This window comes from Mandrillus leucophaeus, unplaced genomic scaffold, assembly GCF_000951045.1.
Source record: "Mandrillus leucophaeus isolate KB7577 unplaced genomic scaffold, Mleu.le_1.0 Scaffold17, whole genome shotgun sequence".
Classification (NCBI taxonomy): domain Eukaryota; kingdom Metazoa; phylum Chordata; class Mammalia; order Primates; family Cercopithecidae; genus Mandrillus; species Mandrillus leucophaeus.
This window is the reverse complement of record NW_012101698.1, coordinates 5,102,621-5,120,568: the sequence shown is the minus strand read 5'-3', so window position 1 is coordinate 5,120,568 and position 17,948 is coordinate 5,102,621. Positions and strand designations below refer to the sequence as shown.

Genomic DNA, 17,948 nt, shown 5'->3' with positions numbered 1-17,948 from the left:
AGCTTTTTCAAAGCACACTTACCGGCTGGGCATGGTGGCTCATGCCTGTAATCCCAGCACTTTGGGAAGCCGAGGCAGGCAGATCACTTGAGGTCATGAGTTTGAGACCAGCCTGGCCAACATGGCGAAAGCCTGTTTCTACTAAAAATGCAAAAAGTTAGCCAGGTGTGGTGGCACATGCCTGTAATCCCAGCTACTTGGGAGGCTGAGGCAGGAGGACTGCTTGAACCCAGGAGGTGGAGGTTGCAGTGAGCCAACATCACACCACTGCACTCCAGCCTGGGTGACAGAGTGAGATTCCATCTCAAAAAACAAAAACAAAAACAAAAACCATAAAAACAACAAAAAACACATACACCTCTCCACACTCAAGAACTTCTGGAACAAGAGAAGAAGACCACAAAACCTTCCCCTGGTGAAATCATGAGGAAATGAGGAAGAAGATACAATCACACCCAAGCTCGCCTCCTGCTGCTGACAAGGGCTGGGAGCATGCTGGGCGAGACTCGGGCTTGGTGAGGAAGCTGTTAAGGGCCCAGGCTTTGGTGTCAAACAGATCTGGCCCTGGGTTTCAGCTCCATCACCTCCTAGCTGGGTGCAGCGCAGGTCACGTGACCCCCTCAGGCCTTAGTGTTTTTGAACTGCAGAACGGAAGTAAGAGGACGCCCCCCCCCCCCCAGAGAACCGCCGTGAGGGTTCTACAGACACAGGTAAAGGGTCTAGCGTGGTTCCTCCCATGGTAATGACTTCCTACAATTAAGAATCTTCCACGACAATCTGGGCTGCGGGGCTGCCTAGCTGGATGTGAGAGCCTTCGCAGGGAGCATTGAGGTTAACGTCCACGAGTGAGGACTTCAGTAGGAGGGGACCTGCCTGTCTGGCTGTGTTCCTGCTTGACCAAACAGGCTTTCATAGTCTTGAATCCCAGGGAGCTCCAATTCGAGATCAGGGCTGTTTGGAAATGTTTGAAAAATCCTGAGAGGGTACTTTCTAGATATCCTAGAAAGGAAGTTTCAGGAGAAGATGGGCTTTGTCTTGTTCATGGCTGTATTCCCACTGCCAAGTACACAGCTCACCCTCAGGCTCACCAAAGATTAAACAGGGGACACTTAGGAATGTGATTCTGGAAAGGAACCAGGATGGGGTAGAATCAGGACTCACCACTGATGATTAAGGTCCCCAAATCCCTCCTCTAGAGAGAAGGGGAAGCAGGGGCTCTTCAGCGCTGTTATGGTACCCCTCAACTGTCCCCCAGAGCGGCTTCCATGCCCTCCCCAGTGCAGGCCCACAAGACGTGCCCCAAAGCCCTGACAACATTTGGCACTTCAGCAAATTGAGTTTCCACAGCCGCAGCCTGAAGAGCGCTGTTTAATGGACTGCATCTCCGCCCGCTCCCTTTAAATGCACACGCACACAAAAACCAATTTCAAGCACAGAAAGCTGGATGGGATTAAACAACTCAATTTAAAGGACTGAAAACTCAGCTGCTTCCAGTGAAGTCCTGGGGAAGGAACCAATCAGCAAAGTCCTGCTCTTCCTTTTTGTATTGAAATGAGGGCTGTGACTGTGCAGTGAGTCACTCCCAACTCGCAGGCAGAACGGGGCCACGTCCACCTGGGCCTCGCACTGCAGGGGGTGGCGCAGGAAGAGAGGGGGTGTGTGTGTGTGTGCATGGGGGCGGGGGGGGGGGGTAGGCAAGAGAGGCCAAGGGCATACTCACAGACCATCTGTTTTGGATTTTTCTGGTAATACAGAAAACCTCAGAGGACCTAGAGGCTGATACCTGCCTGTCCATTTCTCTCTTCAGCCCAGGTTCAGGAAAGCAAATTCAGGCTGCAAGACAGCTGCCCGGGCCCCCCACAAGCCTGGCACCAGCCTAGGGAAGACCGAGGAGCCTCACTCCATGGAGAATGGTGAGCAATAGCCCCCTTCCCAGTTCCCCCACCTAGCCTTGTCCGCTCTGCAGCGTGGGCCGGTCTGTTGATTCATGAGCTGGCTGCCTCATGGAGATACAGCTCTGCCCACAGCTCACAGTGCCTTGGAGCTTAGAAGAGGAAAGTGGGCTGATGCTCAGCTTGGACCGTCAGCATCTGAGACGCCGCCTGTAGGGCTGGTATGGATGGAGGGATGGGATGCTGCCGTGCAATGGGCACGCGCGACTGCAAATCCTGCCGCTTGGCTGGGAGGCAGGGGAACCCCGTAAAGGAACACCACACAATGGGCATGGCTGAGAATGGTGTGCGGAAAGGTGTGTGTGGCTGGGGCAGACTCTCGCCCAGATGACAGGAAGACCCAGGTGCCCCCTCCACCTCCCAGGCCAGCCTCTGTACTACTCTAGCTTTCTCAGAGGGCTCACTCCTGCTGCCTGGGATCTGGGTCAGCCTTTCCCTCTGCACCAGCAGCTCTTGGTGGCCCCAAAAAGGCAAAGCTTAAGGGTCCAATTTCAAACTAGAGGTCATAATGGAGTCCAGCTGAAATGAGTAACACAACCAACACTGAGTGTGCAGCAGGAGCCTGGCCCAGTGCTAAGCATTTTACATGGATCATTTTCCTCTCACATCTCCCTCTGGTTACTGCCCTCACTGAACAGAGGAAAACTGACATGCTGAGATGTGGAGATACTAAGTGTCTTGCCTTTGGGCAGCCTGACCCCAAGCCAAGCTCCCTGCCTGCCCTCTGCTGCCTCCCTCACTGACGCCCTGCCCATGTGCTCCAGAAGGGTCTACAGATGAGTCCTCAGTCCTAAAGTGTTTTTTTTTTTTTTTTTTTGACAGGGTCTCACTCTGCCGCCAGGCGGGAGTGCGGTGGCACGATCTTGGCTCACTGCAACCTCTGCCTCCTGAGTTCAAGCAATTCTTCCACCTCAACCTCCTGAGCACCTGGGAGTACAGGTGTGCACCACCACGCCTGGTTAATTTTTGTATTTTGAGTAGAGACAGGGTTTCACCATGTTGGCCAGGCTGATCTCGAACTCCTGGCCTCAAGTGATCCACCCGTCTTGGCCTCCCAGAGTGCTGGGATTACAGGTGTGAGCCACTGAGCCTGGCCCCAAAGTGTGTATTAAACACAGCTTTACCTCTAGGAAGGATGCACTGCACCAAAATAAGCATATCTCAGCTCTAAGAGCCCATCAGTCACTAACAAGGGGAGGCAGGGCAGCCGATGGTCCATAAGGACGGGTGGCGTTGGTGACCTACCTCATCCGATTCATCCGATAGCGTCTGCAGTAGAATGGGAAAGAGGCTGTCCGTGTGCCGGAACATCTGGAGAGCAGAGAAGCAGGGGTGCCTGTGAGCGCTCCCTTCACCCCAGGTCTGTGCTTGGTGCAGTGTCCCGCTGGTCTGCATGGACCCGCTGGTCTGCACAGACCACTTCCCTCCCCGACACAACGAGGGCTCCTTGCAGCACCTGTCACTTCTCTGCCAGCCAGGGTTTCCTTAGAAGTGCAATGACCAAAATGCTACTAACCATGGGCAGGCCCTGGAAAACCAAGGCGGACCCGGAAGAGGCCCCTGGCTTGGCGGGGCCCGGAGCTCACCTTCCGAGGAGTTTTGATGTAGAGGTGGTAGAGCCACTTGAGAACTGCAATCCTGGTCATCATCCCAATGGCCGTGTCACTGAGGTGGCAGTTCAGGACCTGCACGATCCCGTCGAGGTGAAGGGTCACTGGGGCTCTTTCAGTGCTGTGGGTAAGACCGGGAGGGAGAGCAGAGGTGACGCCCACCATAGCCCTCTCCCACGGAGTCATGGCACCACCCTGGGCCTGCATATCCTGAATCGCACACTGCTAACCACTGTCCGGGGGGCTCGGGGGTCAGGGATGACCCGATCCCCACACATCCTTGCTGGTCTCCCACCAGCCCAGCTCGGCCCACCCTGGGCGTTTGAAGGGGGCTTCTCTCTCTCCCTTTCCAAAGGAGTTTGGAGGTTGCTGCTGGGTTGGAACCATGATAACCATGTTCAGGGGATAAGGACCGGTCTGCTGGGCTCCCACTCACTTTTCCTTTTCTTTCTCCAGCACCAGCCTGGCTTGTACAGGAGGAGAAACCCTCTCCGAGTCACTGAGCTGACCTGACCAGGCTCAGGGCATTAAGTTCAGACCTTTTCTTGAAAAAACAAAACCACCAGGTCCAGACTATATGAGGGAAGGTCCCGATAACAACTGTTGACCTCCACCAGGCCCTTCACCGGCCACCTGAAGGATGTTTCTCGAGTGAGGTCAGGGATCAAGGCTTGTCATTGTGCCTTGTCACTGTACCCTGCCCCAAGGCGTCTAAGAGAGACGCCTTGAGAGTTGAGACCAAAATGTGCTCCTTTGCATTGCAGAAGGGGTGACAGAGCCTCTGCCTATGAGAAACTGATACTGTTCAGGACGTACTTGTGTTCTGGTGGGCACAGGAAGCCCCCTGGCTTCTGTGGACTGAAGCCCTGCAGGTCCCCAAAGTCCTGCTAAGCAGCCTGCGGGACGGCGGGTGCTGCTGGGAGGCTATGAGTTGGTTTTCTGCCCAAAGCACTGCTCCCTGGCACAGGCTGGGTTTTCAAGGTGGGGGCAGCATGGGTAGAAAAACCTCAGGATGTCAGGGAGGGGCTCCCTTCCTACCAAGGCACTGCACTGTACTTCCCAAACGGTGCCGACAGGTGCAGGCCAGGGGCTGCATTTCCTGAGGACCTGGGCCAGCAGATCAGTCCCCTGCTGGTATAAAATGGTCTCTTCTGTGGCATTTCTAGGCTGCTCAATTATTCATTTGCATCAGGAACTGATGGCTGTGCTTTCCTCACTCGCCTGCAGCCTCTCTGAAGCTCATTTGATGTGAATCCCTAAAGGGCACGATTCTGCGCTCTGTAATTGCTAAGAGGAATTGCTATTTAATATGGTTTGATGATCCCCATGGTGCACGTTTCAGGGGCAAGAGTGGGCACATCTATCCTCTGTTGGCTGGAAGTTCCTGGCGTCTTCTGAGGATACCGAAACATTTAAATCTTTGCTAGCCTAAGACAGACGGGGACAGTACTGCGCAGGTAGAGGAATCTAGGGTGGTAAACACTGGCTCTGTCAATCTCTTAGTTTCTCTCAAGACCACTGTCCCGGAGAAATACAACGCCAGTCACAGATATAATTTTACATCTTCCAGTTTGCAATTAAAAAGGAGAAAGAAACAGGTGAAGTGAATTTCAATGCTATGTTTTAACTGACCCAGTGTATCTAAAATATTAGCATCTTAACATGTAATCAATATAACGGTCAATATAAATATTCCCAACAAAACATATTCTCTTTTGTGTCCTAAGCCTTTGGGACCTGGTGTGCATTTCACGGTTATGGTGCACCTCGCTTCAGAGTAGCCACCAGGCACTCAGTAGCCACGTGGCTGCCGCAGAGGCCCACATAGCAGTCCACACCAGGACCTTCTGAGAGTTTTCTTGTCATCTCTGGCAGTTTCCTAGCTACTCCCTTAGCTGATGGCCAGCATTTACTGTTTTATCTCCCAGTCCCTCTTTTTCCTGTCCTGGCTGGCCTCCCGCAGGGCTCCTTCCCTTGCGTTCTGTTCCATATACTTCTTGGGCCGGCAGAATCCCCGGGCTAGAGAAGCTCCTCTGGTCTCGTGTCCTGGTGGTGGAAGAGATGCCTCCCTATAGCCCAAGGCCGTATGCAAAGCAGGTGAACAGAAGCTACCCCCACCCCCAACCCGGTCTTTCCTGACCCTGAGAGCCCCAAAGTCTGTACTGAGCCCCTTTTCAGCAGGAGCCACAGGGACATGTAGGCTGCCAGGGTCCAGGGTGTCACAAGGACCCCAGCCTGGCCCATCACTGCGACAAGCTTAGCTGAAACAGCACCCCTTGGGAGGGCGGCCTTGTTTTTCCTTGTTTCCCTGGGAGACCTGGGACTGCCCTGGAGCTGCTGGTGAGGAGGGCGGTGCCGTGACCAGGTCCCCTGCTCCACCGGCATGGGACAGGATCAGTGGTGTGTCTGAGCCTCTGGGGGAATAATAGCTGTGATAACAATGGCAGCCATGACGGTTGTGAAAGAACGCTCTGCTGGGTGCTTTCCTACACAGCCTCATGTCACTCCTTAAAAAGCCTTATGACCTAAGGCACGCCACTTCCATTTCAGAGAAGAGGGAACTGAAGCACACAGACATGAAGTCACCTGCCCAAGGTTACACGGCCAGGGAGTGGTGGGGCCGCACTTTGGATCTGATCAGTCTGACTCCAAAATAATCTCATCTGCCACATGGCACAGCCTCCTGACCAGGGCAGCAGGCTCCGAGAGAGTCCCTGGTGGCATCACCTCCACCGTCTCCTGGGAGGAGCAGCAGAGCAGCAGCTCCTGTGTGGACCAGCCCCTCTGAGCCCAGGGGATACCTGGCAGCTCCAGGTGTCCGTGGAAGATTAGTACACACTTTTCAGCTTATTTTCGAGTCAGAAGGGTAGACAGTGGCTCACACCTGAAATACCAGCACTTTGGGAGGCCGAGGCAGGAGGATGATTTGAGGTCATGAGTTTGAGACCAGCCTCGGCAACACAGCAAGACCCTGTCTCTGTGAAAAATTTAAAACATTATCTGGGTGTGGTGGCACACTCCTATGGTCCCAGCCACGTGTGAGGCTGAGGTGGGAGGACTACAAGATCCCAGCTGCTGCCAGCTCCCAGCTGTCAGCTCACCTATGTGAGCTATGACTGTGTCACTATACTCCAGCCTGGATGACAGAGCAAGACCCTGTACCAAAAAGAAAAAAAAAAGAAAAAGAAGGGGAGACAGAGGAAAGCCTGGTGCTCCCCACCTGCGCAGGGCACACTCAGAATCCAAAAGAGCCAAGACGCCGGGCTGGATGGCCCCTCCGCAAGTCGAGCTCCGCGGCTCACAGTGGCCCGGAGATGCTGCTGGCCAGCCCATGGGGCCTCTCCTGCAAGTGGTGCTGTGTCAGGGCCAAAGAATGGCAGCATGTCACGGAACTGGTATGTGAACTGGCAGCATTTCGTGTATTAGCATTCTCCGACTTTCTCCACAGCAAACACCTGAACACAGTGAATCTGAAGGTATGGGGCATCTTCAGGCTGCTGCTGAGGCAGTCCCGCCGCACCCAACCAGAACCTCATCACTGAAAGGGACCTCACGGTTCAGGTAACACAATCCTTCAAGGCACAGATGAGCAAGCCCAGGTCCAGAGGCAGTACGGGACCCATCTGAGACCATGAGGCCATGTACCAAGCACTCATTCCCTGGGCTGGAGACACTATCCCTGGGCTTTTCCTCCCTTGCCTGGCTGGAGGTGGAGCTCATGGGAAGCAGGTAGACCCTAGAGGACCAGGCAGACTGATCTGAGTGCCTGGGAAAGGGAGGGTCAAGATCCCAGCTGCCATCAGCTCCCAGCTGCTCTGCTGGGCAGGGTTGGCTGCTGCTGCTGAGCTCTGCGCGTGCTCAGCAGGGCAACTGGGGCTCTGGGACCCTGTACTCTTCCTAGAGGGGGACACTGCATGATGTGCTCAGTTCCCCAGCTGATGGGCCGGAGCCTGAGAGGTAGCACCCTGCTGTGCTTGCTTACCTTACCCATCAAGAACAGAGGGAGCTCACTCAGTTTAAAAGACATTTCTGCATCAGTTCCAAAAAGTCTAGACGAGTCACTCATGGGGGCTTCTGAGTTATTTCAAGGTGTCTGCAAAATTCCATTTTCATGGAGCATTTTCTCATAAAACATCTTATAATGAATGTCTTACACATACAGGCACTACAATTTCCAAATGCACGGCGCTGCTGTGGCTATTAAAATATAGATTTACTGAATAAGGCTTCTGATACTACCAATAAATAATAAGACGTTCCAGTTGTTCTCTCGGGGAGACAGCACTTCATTTCTGTAACGTCTAACTTTTTACGGTGTTCGGGTTACATCTCTAATCAAATCAGAAGAAAGGTAAATCTAAAAATAGAAGAAAGGTAAATCTAAAAATAGAATTGCTTCTGAAATTGAACGTGCTCTTTAAAATACAGATAATTATAATTTTTTTTTCAATCAGCAGAGGCTAAAAGCTGGGAAATACTGATTTCTAGAACTTTCTGCCTGCTTATTTACACGGCAGCTAGCTACACCGGGAGAACTGGTGTCACTGAAGACATCATGACCCTTGGCAACAGCCTGAGCATCATAGTGGAGGTTGTTCATACAACACTTGTTTGAGAACTACTAAATCAAATGAGTTAGGGAGGCCGAATGCAAAACTTCTGGAACTCTCCAACTGCAACTAATAAAGTTGAATGCATGGGCTCTGGAGTCAGACAGATCTAGCTTGAATTCCAACTTGGCTACTAATTAGTTGAGTGACTTTGGGCAAGAAGTTAACTTCTCTGGGTCTGTTTCCTCATTTGTAAGATGGGGATAATAACAAGGTTCCTGTAATAACAATTGTAGCTAAAATGTGTAAAGTGCTTTCTGCGGCCCAGGCACCATGCTATGTTCTTGACACACTTAAAAAGCTTTTAAAAATTATGATTATTGAGACAGGGTCTCGCTCTGTCACCCAGGCAGGAGTGGGGTCTTGCTCTGTCACCCAGGCAGGAGTGCAGTGGTGCAATCACGGCTCACTGAAGCCTCGAGCTCCGGGGCTCAAATGATCCTTCCAGCTCAGCCTCCTGAGTAGCTGGAACTACAGGAATGTGCCACCACACCCAGCTCATTTTTGTATGTTTTGTAGAAGCGGGCTTTCACCATGTTGCCCTGGGCTGGTCTCTAACTCCTGGGTTCAAGCAACCAGCCTGCCTTCGCCTCCCAAAGTGCTGGGATTACAGGCGTGAGCCACCATGCCTGGCTGTTCTTTACATACTTTAACTCGTTGAAGTCCCATATCCCTTTGGGGTCAGTGCTATCATTACACTGAGTTTAAAGATGAGGAAACTGAGGTGGGGGAAATCATGCTACTTGCCCAAGGCCACAGCCAGGCATGCTGGAGTTAGGGCGTGAATCCGGACAGTTGACTCCACCAGGCAGAGCAGTCACGAGAGAGAACACACCCAGTGGAGACATTTCTCTCTTAACCCTTTCCTGAGCTGGCAAGCATCCTTCCTCCATCCTGCTTCCTTCACTTTCCACCTCTCCCTGGGGAGTCCAATTTTCCACCTCCCATGTATTTCCCATGCTCTGGAGGGTGGAGGAACCCAGACTACAGCCATGTCGTCACCCGCTGCTTTTCCAGGTGACATTCTTCCGTGGCTAAGCCTGGGGCCACCAGGGGCTTCTCCAGTATCACAGGGAGAGGGGAGATGAGGGAGGGGGAAGAGGAAGGCTTCTGCTCTCAGGTTTAGCCAGTTAATTCTCCCTGTGTTTTGGTCCAAATGAGAAATCTTTTATAAAAAATCTGGGATGCAAGGATTGCTTCCATGGTGATCCTTGAACCCATGAAAGTGAATTCTGAATTTCATGTGGATGTGCATTTTTTTGGTGTGTGTGTGACAGAGTCTGGCTGGGTGTGTCTGGCCATCTGGCGACCCTGCACCATCCCACCTGTGTCCAAGCTCAGTCTCACTGTTAACACCAGCTGTGGGAAGAAGGTGGTGTGCTGGGGCCCAGGCATCTTGGCTCTGGTTTTACAACTCTGAAGGCGCCCACCTCTTGAGCACAGCTGGTGATGCTGACTGTGCAGCTGCCACGTGGGGACCTCTGTCACCAGGAGTCAGGAAGCACTAGATCATTTGTTCTTGTTTGGCTTTTTTAGGTAGGATGGTTTGGAGTTTAGGTAGGATTTGGCATCAGCTTCTGAATGAGAGGTATAAACCAAAACCCTGGTTCCGGTCTAGCGGTCCCCGGCCTTGGCACAAGAACTGAGGGCTCCTGTAGGCTCATCCCAGCCAACGGTAGCGCAGTCTCCCCAGCGAGGCAGTGGACAGCGGTGCCCCTCTGCAGCCCATGGCTTAAGCCTACCTCTGCCTTCTCCTAGACTTCCCCTGACCTCCCCCTTAATCCTCATAGGCCAGATTACGGAGACAAGTCTACAACAGGCTTTTGGCTGCCAGAGGGAGGCTTTTAAATCCCAGATTGGATCCTGCCATTCCCACTTGTGATACTGTCTCCACAGCCTCCAGCGCAAAAGCTAAGCCCTCTGCAGGATACACCAGTCCCCGCGTGTCCGTCCAGACCACTCCCCGAGTTCCATGGCCCAGTACCTGTGTCTGCCTCCCTCCTCCTGGGATGCTCAGTCACCTGGAACAGAGCTCTTGACCACCCCACCCACACCTGCTCTTCCTTCCAGCCCTGGTGTGCAAATGACATCAGGATAGCCGGGGTCTGGCTCACACGAAATTTCTAGAAGGCAGTCTTTCCCTCACCTCTCTCCTGCCTACCCCATCCCACCCAGCAGTGAATTCTGCAGTTCCACCTTCAACACGGAGCCCAAACCCACCCAACTTTCTCCACATGCTGCTCCTCCCCAGCCTGAGCCCCCATCCCCTCTGATGGGGACAATGGTGACAGCTCCCTAGCAGGTCTGCATCCACCAGGCCCCTCCTAGATCCACTGTCCACAGAGCAGCCCCCTGTGCTTCCCTCCCTTCTCGTCCCTACCATGAAACTACTGACCCCACGGGACTCAGACAAAGCTAAAGGATCCGATATGAAGGTTTAGCACTGCACTGGGGCCCTGGAAGCCTGGCTGCGTTGACTGGCATTAGCTGTTATTCCCAGCCAGTCTTCTCAGTGCCTGGGCTCAGGCACCACGGCCCTCCCTTTCCAGTAACTTCACCCCTCACATCAGTCGCTCCCCTTTCCAGCAACTTCCTGGCTGCTTCTCTGCCTCACCACTAGAGTAAATGAATGAAGGTCAGGGACACACTCAGGGGCCAGCCTTTATCTTGGAGCCTGCAGGGATGAGCACAGGCAGGTGCACTGGAACGCGTGACTACCTGAACACGAGAGAATGGTGACATTCACTGATCTGCTCCATCCATGCAGGGGCTCGTAGGGGCACATTTCATCATCGGCTGCACCTGCGTGCTTGGAAAACACGCTCAGGGTGTCGAGGGATGAGGTAAGTTCACAAACGGTATCGACGAGGGAAGAACCCTAGCTAGGGGTCTGTGGGGAGACGCTCTTGGGGGAGAGTGCACCTTTTCTCTTCATGAGTGGCTGGCTCTCCCAGGGCCCAGGTTCACTGTCAAGTTCAGGGGGAAGAAACCCCTGTATAAGACCCACCATCCACTCTAGCCCCAGAGATGCCAATGTCACCCAAAGAAAAAGTGACATGGGGCAAGTCCAGGGGACTCAGACCAGGGCATAACTGTGACAGTGCCTTCCCCGGGGAGTCCCCTCACCTTGCAGGGAGTATGGAGGGAGCTGCAAGGAAGAGAGTTATTTTGCTGCCTGGCCTGCACTGCCCCCATGTGGAAGACTGCGCCATTACAGCTGACCTGGGCGCACAGGGACAACAGCTCCTGGGGCCTGTGATTTATCCTTCATCTTGGATGTGATTAATGACCACCCATGCTCCAGGCTGTCCTTGAACAGACTTCCCCTTGTCGGTCTTGTTGGCCCCACATCATCCTGGACAAACAGACGGTGCTAACTCAAGGCAACTGTAAGTGTCTCACTGCAGTCACCGGTATTAGCTGTACTTTTATTATTACAACTTGTGTTTCTTGCGTTTATTGACCTCCAATAGCTTACTTTTTTTTTAATATTTAAAAATAAGTAAGAACAATCTATTTTCTTTCATTCTTTCATTCTTTTTTTTTTTTTTTCCAGACATGGTCTCACTCTGTTATCCAGGATAGAGTACAGTGGTGTGATCTCAGCTCACTTCAACCTCTGCCCTGCTCTGGCTCAAGTGATCCTCCCACCTCAGCCTCCCCAACTAGCTTGGACCACAGGCACACGCCACCATGCCCAGCTAATTTTTTGTATTTTCAGTAAAAACAGGGTCTCGCCATGTTGCCCAGACTGGTCTTGAACTCCCAAGCTCAAGCGATCTGCCTACCTCGGCCTCCCGAAGTGCTGGGATTAGAGGCGTAAGCCATCACGCCTGGCCCCCAATGGCTTCTAATCCACCTTATCTATCCATCCAGCCTGGGTGGGGTGGGCTTGCTCAATGTCCTTCAGATTCCCTCATCAATTAACTCTTTTGTGTACGAGGGTGTCCCAAAAGCAGCAGCCGCGAGTAGGGTTTGCTTTGGGTCATTGCTGTAGTCTCCTGCATCCAGGAAAGATCTAGGTCACTTGCTTTCCACAAACCCTCTGGCTGAAACAAGCCACTTACCTGGCTGCAGTGAAGACACTGATGCTGCTACTGAAGCTGGAGTCACAGGAACCATCTGGACCTCCTGGGAGAGGAAGAGGAACAAGGGGTCATGAAAGGCTGTTGGGTCTTTTGAATAAACAAGACTCCTGTGACAAGCACACACAGAACTCTCCAGAGCCCCATACCTTGATTCAGGCTCTTCAAAAGGACCATGGCTCTGGAGCCCTGAGAACCCAATGCCCAGTCATTCTCGATAGTCCCCAAGCTTGTAAGTTTGTAGTCACAGTGATCTCACAAGGAGGGGACACCAGTGCTGAACACATCTGGCAAATCTCAGAAATGACAGATACCCAGTGTCCTTAGCTATCAGGAAAATGCAAATCAAAACCACAAGATACTACTGTACACCCATCAGGATGGCTAAAAGATAATAGCAAGTGTTGATGAGGATGTGGAGAAACTGGAACCCTCATACATCGCTGGTGGGAATGTAAAATGGTGCAAGCTGCTTTGGAGAACAGTCTGGCCATTCCTCCAAAGGCTAAACATAGAGTCACCACATGACTCAGCAGCTCCACTCCTAGGTATATACCAAAGGGAAATGAAAACTTATGGCCACATGAAACCTTGTACATCAATCATGTTCACATCAGCATTATCTACAATAGCCAAAAAGCGGAAGCAACCCAAATGTCTATCAACAGACGAATGGATAAATGTGTGGTATAGCCATACAATGGACTATTATTTGGCAATAAAAAGGGATGAAGCACCGATGCATGCCATAACATGAATGAACTTTAAAAACATTGTGTTAAGTGAAAGAAGCCAATCATAAAAGACTACATATTGCATGATTCCCTTTCCCGAAAGTGTTTAGAACAGGCAAACCTATAGATATAGAGAGTGGACTGGAGGCTGCCTAGGATTGGAGGAGATGGGGGAATAGGGTACAATGGCTAAGGGATTCTTTCAAGGACACGGAAAACATTCTAAAATTGATTGTGGTGATGGTTACATAACCCTGTGAATCTATAAAAGTCACTGAATTGTATACTTGATGTTGGGTGAATTGTGTAGTATATGAATTCTCTCTCAATAAAGGGCTTAAAAAATGACTATGGGGAAAGGACTGTGACTGTACTGTGTCTGTGCCTGAGTCTTCCTCCAAGTGGCCAACTCAATACCTGTCATTAGTATTTAACTTACCGTCATATAACCCAGGGTAGAAAAGCATCTATACCTGGCATTGACTACTTATATTTCTAAGTTAAGGAATAACCTTTAAATGCCAACCTTTTTCTTTTGGCATCTAATCAAGTTTCCTAAAGAGCCAAGATGTTCTAGATCTGGAAAGCTGCTGGTAGGATCCTGTTCCGCCTTCAGCCCCCATCTAGGCACTGGCCACAGCTCTCACTGCACTGAGGAGGGAAGAGGGGGCTGGTAGTCCTGCAGTTCCAGACTCCTGATACTATTCTGTAGTTGTGAAGTAATTTTAGATGTACAAAAAAGTTGCAAAAAGAGTAAAGAATTCTTTTTATACCTTTCAGCTAGCTGCCCCTAATGCTAACATTGTACATACTCATAGTTCAATTATCTTTTTTTTTTTTTCTTTGAGATAGAGTCTCGGCTCTGTTGCCCAGGCTGGAGTGTAGTGGCACGACGTTGGCTCGCTGTAATCTTTGCCTCCTGCGCTCAAGAGATTGAGCCTACCTTAGCTTCCAGGGTAGCTGGGACTGTAGGCATGCAGCATCAAGCCCGGATAATTTTTTTTTGTATTTTCAGTAGAGATGGGGTTTTGCCATGTTACCCAGGCTGGTTTCAAACTCCTGGGCTCAAGTGATCCACCCGCCTCAGCCTCCCAAAGTGCTGGGATTACAGGCGTGAGCCACTGCGCCCGGCCCCACAGTTCAATGATCAAAACCAGAAGATTAACATCGATACAATACTGTTAACTAAAGGATTACCCTAATTTGAACATCACGAGTTTTTCCATTCCTGGCCTTTTGTTCCAGGATCTCACACTGCATTTAGCTAAACTGTCTTCCTTGTCTCCTTCAATCTGTGACAGTCCCTCAATCTGTGTGTCTTTCATAAACTTGACACTTTTGAAGCACTGGTCACTCTGCAAAATGTCTCTCCGTTTGGGTTGGTCTCACGTTTTTCTCATGAGTAGGGAGTTGCGCATCTTTGGAGGGATGTCACGGAAGTTCCGCGCCTCAGTGCACCCTATCGGGGGCACGTGTTGTCTGTTAGCCTCGTTACTGGTGACGTTAACCTCATCGCCTGACGCAGCCTGCTGCGTTTCTCCCCTGTAAGGTTACTGTTTTTCTGTTTGTAATTAATAAACACCTTGGGGGAAAATACTTGAGATTAGACAAATATTCTGTTTTCCCTCAAACACGTCCCCAGTGACTGACCGCAGCACTCAGGGCTGCAGCTTGCCTATTACAAATATGACTGCGGAATTTGCCTGATGGTGATTTCTGTTGCCCCTTTTCCTACATTATTGACTGGAATTTTCTTTTTTCTCTTTCTCCCCGTCTCCCCTCTCTCCCCCCCTTTTTTTTTTTTTGACACAGTTTGACTCTGTCACCCAGGATGAAGTGTAATGGCATGATCTTGGCTCACTGCAACCTCCGCCTCCCGGGTTCAAATGATTCTCATGCCTCAGGCTCCCAAGTAGCTGAGATTACAGTTGCGCACCACCAGGCCCGGCTAATTTTTTTTTTGTATTATTAGTAGAGACTAATATTAGTATTATTAGTTTCACCATGTTGGCCAGGATGGTGTCAAACTCCTGACCTCAAGTGATCCACCCACCTCGGCCTCTGAAAGTGCTGGGATTACAGGCGTGAGCCACCATGCTCAGCGTATTGACTGACGTTTTCTGTAAGGAAGAGCTGTCTCTTCTCCATCATTAATTAATTCAATTATTTATGTCATTATGGACTCCCGGATATTGATGTTATTCAGTGGGTTATAAATCAAAACGATCATTATTTATATTGTTGTTCTAATGACACCAGGCTTGGCCTCTTAAAAGTTTTAAATTATACAAGTAAAATATATCCTCATTCTAAAATTTTCAAACACAAAGCAAAACCTCTTTCTGTCCTTAATCTTCAATCTTGCTTTTCTCTACCTACAGGTCACTGCTCCCCGGGGTAGGCAAGTCTCTTGCGCTGGCTTGTGCTGTCCTACTTCTTATTTTGTAAACATAAATGGGATTACAGTGTATTTTCTGCAACTTGTGTAGTTTTCACTCTGTCCTATGGCTTAGAGCAGTGCTATTCTAGGTGCGGGCCACAGACCTTTTCTCCTAGTAAAGGGGGCCTTTATTTCCATGTCCATACTGCCGCCTGTCCCCTGTAGACCCAGGATGCAGCTCAGAGGGGACAAGGGCAGCCGTGGCAGGGGACTGGGCCCACTGAGATGCTCGTCCTCCTAGTGCCAAGGCCCAGGCAGCCTGGGGTCTGTCTGCTAGACCAGGGCCTGGGGAAAGGTGAGGAAAAGCTGGGGAAAGCTGGGCAGGATAGACTGGAACAGTAGCCACGACTCCACGCCCCTGGAGGGCATCTTTTAGAAATATCATCTAAAAAAATTTCATCTTTTAGATGAAATAATGTGGCATCAGAAATTGGCCTCAAATTAATTTCGATTGTCTCCTGATTTTCACTCTTACATCTCTCCTGTGCTTCCATGCAGGGTGGGACTCCTGAGGGGAAGGATTGGGCACTTCTTATTTTAATAGGTAGTGTCCTTTAGGAAGGTTCTACCAATTTATATGTATTTCCAAATCGGAAGAGCAGTCACCCCTTCTAAAGCCTCACACAGGAATATTAGTATCTTTTTTTTTTTTTTTTTGAAAAAGTCTTGTCATACAGACTGGAGTGCAGTCGCAATCTCAGCTCACTGCAACCTCCGCCTCCTGGGTTCAAGTGATTCTCCTGCCTCAGCCTCCTGAGTAGCTGGGACTACATGCACCCGCCACCGCGCCTGGCTAATTTTTTATATTTTTAGTAGAGACGGAGTTTCACCACCATATTGGCCAGGATGGTCCCGATCTCCTGACCTCGTGACCCACCCACCTTGGCCTCCCAAAGTGATTAGTAATCTTTTACGTTTGCCAACTGGATGAGTAAAAAAGATACCTTTCTTTTCTTTTTTTCTTTTTTGAGATGGAGTCTCACTCTCTTGCCCAGACTAGAGTGCAGTGGTACGATCCTGGCTCACTGCAACCTTCGCCCTCCGAGTTCAAGCGATTCTCCTGCCTCAGCCTCCCGAGTAGCTGGCATCATAGGCGCCTGCCACCACGCCCAGCTAATTTTTTGTATTTTTTAGTAGAGATGGGGTTTCACCATCTTGGCCAGGCTGGTCTTGAACTCCTGACCTTGTGATCCACCTACCTCGGCCTCCCAAAGTGCTGGGATTACAGTGTGAGCCACTGCGCCTGGCTGATACCTTGCTTTTCTTTGCAATTCTCTAATTCCCAAACGGAGCATCTTTTGTTGCCCTTGTGTATGAATTCCCTCCTCAGAGAACTGCAGCCTAACACGGTGCTTGTGGGCAGAGACTCTGCAGTCTTTTGGCCTGGGTTTGGGCCCTGACTCGCCCTACCTTCTAGCTGTGTGACCTTGGGCAAGTCACTTGACTTTGCTTCCCTTTCTTCACCTGTACAATGGGGTAATGACAGTACCTATACCCTAAGCTTGCTATGACAATGAAAGAGCTAACATTTGTTAGGTGTTTAAAATAACACCCGCCATATCGTAAGAGCCATGGTAGCATTTTTATCTTGTTTTTTAGAAATGGGGTCTCATTCTCTTCCCCCAAGCTGCAGTGGCGTGATCATGGCTCACTGCAGCCTCAAGCTCCTGGGCTCAGGAGATCCTCCTGCTTCAGCCTCCCAAGTAGTTGGGACTAAAGGTATGTGCCACCTCGCCCAGCTAATTTTTAAAAATTACTATTTTTGTAGGGACAGGGTCTCTCACTTTGTTGCCCAGGCTGGTTTCGAACTCCTGGCTTTAAGCAATCCTCCTGCCTCAACCTCCCAAAGTATTGGGATTACAGGCATGAGCCACAGCACCTGGCCCATTTGTTACATAAAAGATTAATGGCCCTGTCATGGACTTTCACGTTTTTCTTCCATTTTTTTCTTCTGACTTAAAGGAGCTCTTTCTTGTGTTTGGATACTAACTCTTTAATGACAAAATACATTGCAAATATCTTCTCCAAGTCTGGGTCTTGCCTTGTAACTTTTAACCTTTTTTCAGTCACACCAATTTTATTTTGTTTTGAGATGGGGTCTCGCTATATTGCCCAGGCTGGACTCAAATTCCTGGGTTCAAGGTATCCTTCTGCCTCAGCAACCTGAGTAGCTGGGATTAAAGATACGTACCACCACACCAGCTTCAGCTTTTAATTTAAATATGGTGTGTTTCAATCTGTTTTTTTTGAGACAGAGTCTTGCTCTGTCACCCAGGCTGGAGTGTAGTGGCACAATCTCGGTTCACTGCAAGCTCCGCCTCCCAGGTTCACGCCATTCTCCCGCCTCAGCCTCCCGAGTACCTAGGACTACAGGCGCCCGCCACCTCGCCCGGCTAATATTTTTGTATTTTTAGTAGAGACAAGGTTTCACCGTGTTAGCCAGGATGGTCTCGATCTCCTGACCTCGTGATCCACCCGCCTCAGCCTCCCAAAGTGCTGGGATTACAGGCGTGAGCC

At 50.5% G+C, this 17,948-nt stretch overlaps 1 protein-coding gene across 1 annotated transcript in view; it reads right to left on the bottom strand.

The window, feature by feature from the left end:
• The window catches only part of VAC14 (Vac14 homolog (S. cerevisiae)), a 140,335-nt gene that overhangs the window by 86,255 nt on the left and 36,132 nt on the right, over positions 1-17,948 (bottom strand). Inside the window, exons 10-12 of the mRNA XM_011976768.1 lie at positions 12,240-12,303; positions 3,539-3,683; positions 3,198-3,263 (exon numbers count right to left, since the gene is read on the bottom strand). Coding sequence (XP_011832158.1) covers positions 3,198-3,263; positions 3,539-3,683; positions 12,240-12,303 — 275 coding nt within the window. The remainder of the gene's footprint in view (positions 1-3,197; positions 3,264-3,538; positions 3,684-12,239; positions 12,304-17,948) is intronic.